Source organism: Parasteatoda tepidariorum, chromosome 10 (assembly GCF_982258835.1).
Source record: "Parasteatoda tepidariorum strain Cologne lab strain chromosome 10, Ptep-v5.0, whole genome shotgun sequence".
NCBI lineage: Eukaryota > Metazoa > Arthropoda > Arachnida > Araneae > Theridiidae > Parasteatoda > Parasteatoda tepidariorum.
Genome location: NC_141764.1, coordinates 70,195,278 through 70,205,621, shown reverse-complemented (window position 1 = coordinate 70,205,621; position 10,344 = coordinate 70,195,278). Strand labels below are relative to the sequence as shown.

General features: G+C 26.3%; 1 protein-coding gene across 1 annotated transcript; it reads right to left on the bottom strand.

Annotated features, from left to right (window-relative positions):
- On the bottom strand, positions 1-10,124 carry LOC107444283 (kinetochore protein Spc25). Its single transcript, XM_016058383.4, has 6 exons — positions 9,835-10,124; positions 9,638-9,748; positions 6,156-6,269; positions 4,597-4,677; positions 3,831-3,950; positions 1-1,526 (listed from the first exon to the last, which is right to left on the bottom strand). Exons 1-6 carry the CDS (start codon positions 9,887-9,889, stop codon positions 1,390-1,392), a joined length of 618 nt encoding a protein of 205 aa, XP_015913869.3. The 5' UTR covers positions 9,890-10,124; the 3' UTR covers positions 1-1,389.
- Between the last annotated feature and the right edge of the window lie 220 nt (positions 10,125-10,344).

The window sequence follows — 10,344 nt, the reverse complement described above, 5'->3', positions numbered from 1 at the left end:
TAATACTTGTCTTATTTTATTATTCAAATGCATTTATAACAAAAATAGTCCATTAAAAAATATTTCAATGAAAAAATTTTTATACAAATTACAATCGATAGTGTAATGTATATTAATGCAACATATGTGATTGAAATATTAGTAAACATAATCGAAACAAATAACTTCAAAAATTTCACAAATAGAATTGCAAAAAAAAAAAATTATTTAAAGCAACAGAACATAAAACTAAGCAATTGACACATTACAAAGACAATATTGACATTAAAATAACTACATTTTATATAAATAGCAGCATTACTTAAATACATATATAACTCAATTCTCATTTATGCAATAAGCATATCAAAGGTGGATATTCAAATCAGATTTCCAATTTCCCCCGATTTTTTCAGGTAAAAATCTTACAATTTCCAGAACGTGTTTTTTTCCTCATGAAGTATAGGATGGGTAAAAGAAAAGGTATTTATTTATGATTCTATGTTCTCCAGTAAAAAAAAACTTTAATAATTCCAAGTGCGTGGCCACCCCGATATCTCAAAATTTGAGTTATGATATTAATATTAAATTGGCTACAAAGTTCCTGTTCTTTTTTTAAATTTATTTTTAACTGCGTATTATTAAATGTTTCTAGCTCAATGTTTTACATCGTTCAAACAAGGATGATTTATCACATTTTTTTAATTTATGTTTACTTTCAGATCATTAAAATGTAATGTTATGATGAGAAAAACGAACAATTTTATCACCAACTTCTTTTTGACAAAATTCTAAGACCCTAAAAGCTACTAGTGACATTTGTGCTGTGTTTTTGAATACAAATGCACAACTTTTTCTGACTGCCCTGTTGGATTTGATGAAGAGCAATTAAGCCAACTTTCCAACAAAACTTCAGAACAAATGACGAAGGAATAGGCAGAGAAAATGAAACTTCTAGACTAGACATCTCATAATTCAAAAACTTTCAATAATTTTATTCTTAACTTTGACCTTTTTATTGTTAACTTACACCTTCAGATTTCTTTTAAAAATTTTCAGCAGGTACAATTTATCTTTTGCAACAGAGGTTTCATATTTTAAGAAAATATTAAGTAAACTTTTCTGAACCTTAATAGTTGCAAATCACAAATAAAATTAGCAAAAAAGCTTTTAATTAAACATTTTATTGATTTTTATTTCACTGACATAGAAATATGCTTTTTTTTAAAATGTAAATATATATACACACTATTTACAACATTTTGCTAATTTACAATAAACTTCCAACAAGCTAAATAATATAAAATATGTAGATAATAATGAAAATAATTTAAAATAATGTACAGTAATAAAGAATAAAAATAATGCATAAATTACAGCAGCAACATAGAACAACATGCAAATGATAAATCATTTAGCATTAGGCATAGTTGAAATCAAACAAAATTTTCTTCGAATTTGAATTATGAATTTTTCAAGATTGTTGCTATTATTGAGATCCATAACAAGTTCATCTAAGGAATCAATTGCAGGTTGACAATCGGTTACTATAAGACAGAAAGAACTCATATATTAAGACCGCAAAACTTTAATGCCTGCACCATAATTTAAATGTAAATACAAAAAACAATTAGATAAGATTTAACCAGCAAATAAACCATATCAACTAGAGATCGAAATAAAATTGAGTAAAACCTGCATATTTTTAATATTACAAAAATAAATAGTAACAAAGTTCTACTATTAGAAATAACTCAGAAATACTCACATGAAGAAGGGGTATGCTATGTGTTATACATCAGGGCTACTACTTATTTAGAAAAAATAAAATACTGGAAATAAGAGCATTCCATTTCTACATACTATTTTTTCAGGAAAAGTAATTTTACATGATAATTTCTTTTCTTAATTACATTCGATATATTAAGTAAATAAACTCAAGAGTGGTAAGATATTAATAATGTTTATATAGTGGTAATTATAGTTACCACTATATAAACCACTGTTAATTATAGTAGTAAGCTATTAAGACTGAAGTGGTAAGATATTAATGATTAAAAACTTCATTGGCTTCAATAATATGCAAATTGGAAATAACAGTCAACATGTAAGCGCTCGAAAATAGGCGCCTACATGCCAGACGGTAACGGGAAGAAACAGAAGTGATTTGGAATATAAAATGCAAAGTTGCGAATGGAAAAATAAAGATGAGAAACAAAACTAGAAAAAGCATTGTAACAGAAAGAAACAAATTTCCCGTTTTGGTTTCAAAGCCATTTTTAGGCCTATTAACAAAATTAAATTTAAGTCACTTAAAGATCATATTAGTTTTAATAATCACTGGGGCATTTCAAACATTCTTTATCAATTCAACATTGGCCACATCAGACAAACTAGACGCACTTTAACATTTAAAAAAATGATAAGATTAGAAACCATAAGGAAAATGATAGATACATCTGCTATCAAGAAAGAGAAATTATCAATTGTCGAATTCTTGTGCATAAATTTAAAAATACCAAAATTATTTCCTCCCAAGTAACATCAGATCATCTTGATGCCCTGGAATCTTGTCTTATTCATAAGAATGCTGATTCCCTTGTTAACAAAATTGGTCTCCTCTCCATAGCTCCCAGAATGCATTTTGGCTTGATTTACATCTCTCGTACACCATGGTTTTTCTCATTCTATTTTTCTTCTTTTTTTTCTCTCAGCTACTGTGGTTTTTTTAGTTTTGCTTTACCTTTTTTTCCGTTTTTCATTGGCAACTTTTTATTTTTTTTAAATTTCAAATCACTTTTGCTTCATCTCATTTACGTCTAGCATGTCTTGAAAGTTCATGTCTGTTTTCAAGAGCTTGAAACATGCTGATTGTTATTTTCTATTTATATATTTTTGAAGCCAGTGCAGTTTTTAATCAATATATTCTATATATTTACTTGTGAAATTTTCTTAGAGTAAATGCATGCCATAAATGATAATAAGTAGTGGTATACTTAATTCTTCCAAATAAAAAGTAAAAATAAAATATTTTTACTGCCAATTTTGTTTATATTTGTTTTGGAAAAATAATGCAACATTTGTTTTTTTTTATTATAATTTTTTTTTCAGGATTTTTTTTCAACAAAAATGACTTAGATGTAGGCAAGTATAGCTCAACTATTATTCAGCTCATATTTTAACCTTTTCACACAGAATTTTTATTAAACATACTTTTCATTTTTTTTTATTATTATCTTGTATTAATTTAGGTAAATTTTAAAACATAATATTTAGCATTCTAATAATTTATGGTTTCGAAATACAGCATAAAACAGCAGTGTCCTCAACATTAAAGGTAAAATCCACAAAAAAAAAAACAAAAAAAAAGACCAACTTTCAAACTATTTTTTTTTTTTAAATTACACTTATTTAGATCTAAGAAACAGTTATTCATCAGTGAATTCATTTCAATTTACAAAATCAATTGCTAATACATTTTTAATATGAATAAAAAAAAAAACTTCAAACCACTGTCTTTGAATTTTATATTTTAATAAATATTTCATTCCAATAATCTAACATATTTTAGCAACTATTAGACTGCCTTAAAATTCAAAAATACTAAAATGGAATTTTTGCTTGGAATTAGAGCACCAAAATATATATAAGGGACACCAGTGCCCCATTTGCATCAAAGGGTTAAGCAATTTTAAGCTTCTCGTAACCCAGATTAAAATTAGTACCGAAAGAGAACACTAATTGGACATCATGGTCTACTCCCAGCAAAAATCCCTTTTTAATGAAAACAATAAAACATATAGAATGAACAATAATAATTTAATAAATGGAGAAATACACAGATAACTCACCTTTATACTCGACACCATCTGTCATTAAAGATATGGAAAAAATTTGTTGGGGATTCTTTTTACTGATATTATTGAACACAAAAGTGATATCTGATCCGTCTTCGTCATCTTTTGTTGTGCCTTTAAATTTAAAAAAAAAAAAACTATAAAGCTTTTATATTGTTTTGAAAGCCTATGTTTAACTAATGATAACTAATTACAATGGAAGTAAATGCAGTTGCGGATAATTATATAAATCACTACACCGCAATGGTATTTTCTTAACTTGCAATGGAGTATAGTCAACAGGTACTTTTCAGTTAGGCAGACCCAAGTGAAAAGTCACCAAAAAATGTAGACCTTCACCCAACTTTTTTTAAACACATAAAACTAGAATAAATTAAATATCATAAAAAAATTAAACAGTTAAAAAATTTTAATTTTGCTCAAGACTAGCTAACCAAAATGTACCATTAAATGTTTATGAACCTTTACAAATCTTTTTTTTTTATAAATAACAAAAGCAATTTAGAATTATTCTAAAAGTTCTTAGTGCCTTTAAATCAAAAACAAATTTTAAAAAATTAAAGTAAAAAATTACTAAATAATAAAAACCACTGAATACAAAAGAGGTTTAGTTTTTTATGAAGCTTATTTCATAATAATTTTAAATTAAAAATAAATTTTTTAAAATTTATCAGATTATTGAGATTTTTTACAAACTAAAAGTAAATTTTAAAATATTTTAGAGGAAAAAAAATGGTAAAAAATTACTATGAAAAGTTACCCATGCGAAATCCTAGGTTCTTTCTATAAAGATTCAGGACTTTTTCATATAAAGCTCTCTTTTCATCATATAGTTTCTTCACTAGAATTAAATTAGTAAATAAATAAAATAAAATAGAAATATGCAAACAAAATTATCAACACATTAGAAAATAAAACTTAATTTACTGTTATATTTACTTACGAGTAAAAAGTCAAAACCCTGTTTTTCATAATACAATTCAGATATCCTTAACTTATTTTAAGATATAATTGATTCGATAAACTCTTTTTACCTCATTTTTCAGACAGGGCAGTATATAGTGCAAGCTGATTTTTTTTTAAATCTAAATTTTAAATACACATTAAACCAATTATATAACTACAATAATGATATTAAAATGTAATTTCAATAAGTTTTATAATTAATTTACAACCTATTATTTACAAAATAAACTCTAAAATTCTTATTTAAAGATCTTAGGCATAAAAAGTGATAAGCGGTTAACTTCAGCTAAATTTTAACAAAATGTGTAATATTACATAATAACTGAACTTGATCCCCGATTTTTAAATTTATATTTATGTGCATATTTCACAAAGTAATTCTCACTTATTATCAAAATAACAGACAAATTAAAAGCTTTTCAAAAATAATTAATAGCAAGCTAAAAGACAATCTCTGTATATAAATTTTCTTCAAAAAATACAAATAAACTTAAAAAAATTATTAATTGGCAAACAACTTGAAAGCTTTTTTTAATATTTTAAACTGAAAATTATGAGAAAACAAATATTTAAAGATGCATTTTTAAATAAAACACATATTTATTTATTATTTAAAAAAAGGAAAAATTTAAAATGATAAAAAACTCATTAATATCCTCCCCCCCCCCCAAAAAAAAAAATTTTTTTGAATATCGCTGGGGCTGAATATCATGCAAATTTTAACTATATGACTAGAAAACTATAACTATACTATAGAAACTAACTGTACTATAGAAAATTAACTATATAACATAAGAAAATCTTACTGAAATGAAAGAATGAAATAAAAAACTAGGGTTAAATAATTATCAATAACTAAATAAATCAGATGTGGACTTTTCATTAAAAAAGGTAATTACGAAAATGAACTTTTACTGAAAAAAAAGAAGTGTTTTAAAGGAATGGCAGTTTATTTTTACAAAAAGGGCTAGAAGAGCGCATTTATAGGGATCAAAAGTCAGACGGAGCGGGCCGCCCTTCTAAAAATGTTTAGGGAGATTACTTGTAGATGTCTTGGGAGTAATAACAGTAACAAATTATTGGGTCAACAAATTTTGTGAATCACAAAAATATTGCTCCTTTAAAACAAGCAATGCTTTGATATACTTAGCATTGTACCAACCAAGTATTTTTAATTTCTACATTAAATCACATTTGCGTTAAATATGGTCTCATTAAAAGAGAGTTCGACTGCATAAAGATCAAGCAGTTTACAAATTGCAGTTGTTGCAATAAGGTACCAATACACGAATATCACCAAAAATGAAATGAAAATAGTAGTATCAAGAGTATTAAACTGAAAAATGTGTTCACCTTTCACTTTTTCTTCTACTTTTTTCAATAAATCTTCTTTTCTACAAGCAAGAGCATTAAGTTTTTGCTGTAAAATATTTACATCCTTTGCAGTTTTCTTTTTGGATATTTCAACTAAAATAAGAATCACATAAAATTTTCATTAAAAGTATTATAGCGAAATTGTTTTGAAAAATATAAACCGTAACCTAGTTTTTAAATATAATATAGAATTTATCATTGAACTTACAAAATATTAGTAAAAGTTATTAACAATTTTCACTGTATAAGGGGATAGCTAAAATTATTTAAAATTTAACTCTAAACTAAGCTTTTATTGATTTCAGATTTAAGGTTAAGTGCTTTAAATTAAAACTTTATTAATAAATATTATTTTGCAGGCATATTTTTTTTTAAAACTTTGAATGGCTAGGATTTGTTACGCACCTGCAACTATTTTTCTAGGTTCTTATTCTCGCCAAGATTGACGACAATAACCTGGGGTCTGTTTAGAAGAAATTTGGGTTCGTTAATGGACCCTTCACAAAATATCTTTTCATAACAACGGACCCTTCACAAAATATTTTAACTTAAAAACGGACCCTTCACAAAATAATTTATCTTTTAATCGGACCCTTCACAAATTTGTTTATCTTCATTATTGTTTTGCTAATCGAATAAAACCTTCCCAGGGGGGGGGGGAGAAAGACAGACGTAAACAAACTAAGTTTTGTCTTCGGCAGACGCTTCTTTTATTCGTCCGAAATAAATATTCTGCGTTCAGCAGTAAAAGCTAAATACGAAATATTTGTATGTTGCCCCTCTCATTTAGTTGCAGCAATTGCTGTTTATTTTTGAAAATTTAATTTTTTTTATTTATTATAATTTTACAGTGTTAAGCAGAATCTTGTATGTCTTTACAATTTAAAAACTCCTTGAAAAAGTTTTTTTGCAATAATGGACCCTATTTGCACAAATTCACAAAAGTGGACCATGGTTGAAAGAATGTGACTTAACGTTTATTTTATATTCACAAATTACGAGTAATTTTTTCACAATTTTACAAAAACGGACCTTTCACAAAATGTCTGGACAGACCCCTGATAACTGTCAATGTGGCGGTTGAATTGTACTTGTATTAGCAGATAAGTGTGATGTAAAGATAGGGAAAGTGGAGTTTAAAGAGAAGCGCAAAATTGTAATATATGCTGCCTCAGATTGCCAATTATAAATTTCCCTGGAAAATCACTATACCGATCTTTTTCCAGATTAAAAAATTGCCTTGACATGTGAACGTGAGACTTATTTTGAGTAGTGGTGCTTTGTTTTCAACCTAAATGATGCGACAAGTTGAGTGCGTGTAAAGAAGTAAATTTTTAGTACATGAAAAGATTTAATTTGACTGCGGAGTCAATATTTTATTACTGCACATTTGCAACACTGACGATTAGATACTTGTACAACTTCAAACTATTTTGAAAAAGAGAAATAGGTTACATGTTATATAAGCGAGTACCTTATAAGTGCTTGTTATAGGATCTTTTTTCATGATTGTTTGGCATCGTTAAATTATAGTTTTGTGTTTATATATTGCTATACTTTTATGAAACTTGCAGCAGAGATATAACGAAACATGTTTACAGGGTGCATAGCCAAATCTTTCAACAAAAAATAAGCACTTGAAATATTTTTAAGCACTATATACATTAACAAAATGCAAATAATTTTCAGAGATTTTACATGATTATGATAAAACGACTAGTTTCTGACAAAGGCCTTTTTCTTGATTACATTATTGAATAAAAAGATAAAGATTTTTCGGTTCGATTTCAGAGGAAGGAAAAAGAAGCCGGAAATTGATAATCTCTTGCAAAATGCAGGCAAGTTGAAACATGAAAGTGCAAGAATAATTCTCACTGAGTCCAGCTCAGTATATGCACATGCGAACTAGCAAGCATTTCATCAAACTTTAAAATTATTGGCGTCTTCATACACTACGGAACTACAGTACGCCGAAATTCGTGTTTGGATGATTTGTGAAAACATTTAATAGAACAATGTGAAAACCATGCTTTTGCATAATACGTGGCGAAAATCGACATGGTAAAGAAAAATCTAATTTTTGAAAAGAGAAAATTAAGCACTTTTTAAAAACACCCAATAAAAAAAGCACTTTTAAAGGCTTTTAAAACAAAAATAAGCACCATTAAGCACTATTTTTAAAATACAACACACCCGGGTTTAGCATTATAAAATAATAATTTAGTATTAATATGCAATCTGTGTAATAGACGCTTATTTTTTAATAACGGAGTTTCAGGTTTGTTCTTTAAATGCTACAGCAGTATATACATTTATTTTCTTGTTATACCCCTACACTGTTACTTAAAATTAATCGTAATACAAGCGAACTTCGAATTTCAGAGGGTTGCAACATTCTATTATGTAATCTGTATAGTATAGACACTTAAAAGTTGGCTAGGGTGCTAACATTTGATAAAGGACATGCTAGCATGCTAAAAGACAATTGACTGTGCACAAATATTTTTCAAAAAGAGTCAACTAAAAAAAATTAATTAAACAATTAGCATGAAAGCTATTTTCTATAATTTAAATTGAAAATTATATTATTAGAAAATGAAAAATTAAAGGTGCAATTTTTTTTAATAAAAAAAGGTATTTATTCAAAAATAATTTTAAAATTATGTAAAAAATTCATTAATATACCAACTCTGGAAAAAAAAAATAACTAGGTAAGAATAATCCTAATAAAATAAATATTTGTAATTAGAATTAAACCTACAAACACAGATAATTTTACCAGTTGTGTAGTTATTTAAACAGTGAATTATTCTCTTCTTGTTTATTTAAAAAAAGAATGGAATAAGAATAAAAGAGGCAAAGTTTTTAAGGAATGGTGACATATTTTTACAAAAGAAAGCAAAGAGATAATAAATAAAATTTAAATTTTTTTAATTTGTTAAAAATTGGAAATCACAACCTACATACCAGAGGCTGGTTTAGAATGGTTAATACATGGTTCTTGCTTTTACCCAATACACAATTCCAATATTCTTAAAAAAAAAAAATTTAAAACGTTTACCTTTAAATAACTCTGACAAAATTTATAAATTATAATTTTATTTGCCTAATCCAAATATTCCCAAAACCATTTTAGTTTTAGGATATATTTTAAAAACAAAAGATAATTAGAGAAGTGCTTTTAGTTTGATTTTATTGAAAAAGGAAATACGTATAAAATTTTTAGATATACTTAATTATGTTTTAAGAATATATTTGAATTTAGAGAGAAATTAATACCTCTTGTTGACATAAAAAAAAAAAAAATATTAACAACTGACATAATTTTTCAGCATTTTAAGTTCAGTTATATCTCATATGAATAAGTAAATTACTTTCAGTTGATACAGCAATTTTTTACAATGCTTAGAATCAAGCATAAAATTCAATATTTTGAAGTAACGAAATATGATAAATAATACCTTCAATGCAGCGGCGTAAATCGCGCAACAAATTATTTTTTAATTCTTGCCGTTCATCTGAGACTTCATAATCATCAACTAGAGTGAAGCGAGAAAAGCCAGCTTGATAATCTGAGAGGAAAGAGAAACATATATTTTTCATACTATCTATTTAAAAACAACATAAGAGGAAATTTAAAAAGAAAGATTTAACTAACCACATATTTCAGCTAACTTTGTAATTTGACAGTTCATTCTGAAAATATAACTCATAGAATGTAAAATATTTCAAAGCGTTCTGCCTTATTTATTATAAAAACTCAAGATACAATTTATAAAGAAAAAAAATTAAACTACCCGTCATTCATATTCAATTCTTACAAATTTAACTACCCGCCATTTAAATTTGAAGTAACAGTTACAGTTGCAATATTTGATAATGCATAGTTGAGGAAAAACATTTTTTTGTTTTTAATTATATTGGTAAAAATAAATGAATCATAAATAAGATTATGGTTCATAAGATTATGGTTAAGAAAGAACAATAAAGAGCATGATTTTTACAAATTAACTAAATGAACTAAAGTGAAAAACAAAATCTGAATGTGAATGGTTCATAAATACAACTGAGACCTCTTTTTGAATGCGGTTTTTGAGTTTTAATTCCATGTATTATCTTTATTATTGGTGTATTGTTTAAGTTGAATCAGTTCCACTAAGAAACAAAC

Excerpts from the sequence above, each read along its gene's own strand:
- LOC107444283 (XM_016058383.4), bottom strand. The coding sequence starts at position 9,889 with ATGAGTTATATTTTCAGAATGAACTGTCAAATTACAAAGTTAGCTGAA. Across the intron at positions 6,270-9,637 it reads TTTACGCCGCTGCATTGAAG|TTGAAATATCCAAAAAGAAA; the intron begins GTATTATTTATC and ends TTCTTATTTTAG. Across the intron at positions 4,678-6,155 it reads AGTAGAAGAAAAAGTGAAAG|TGAAGAAACTATATGATGAA; the intron begins GTGAACACATTT and ends ATTTAATTCTAG.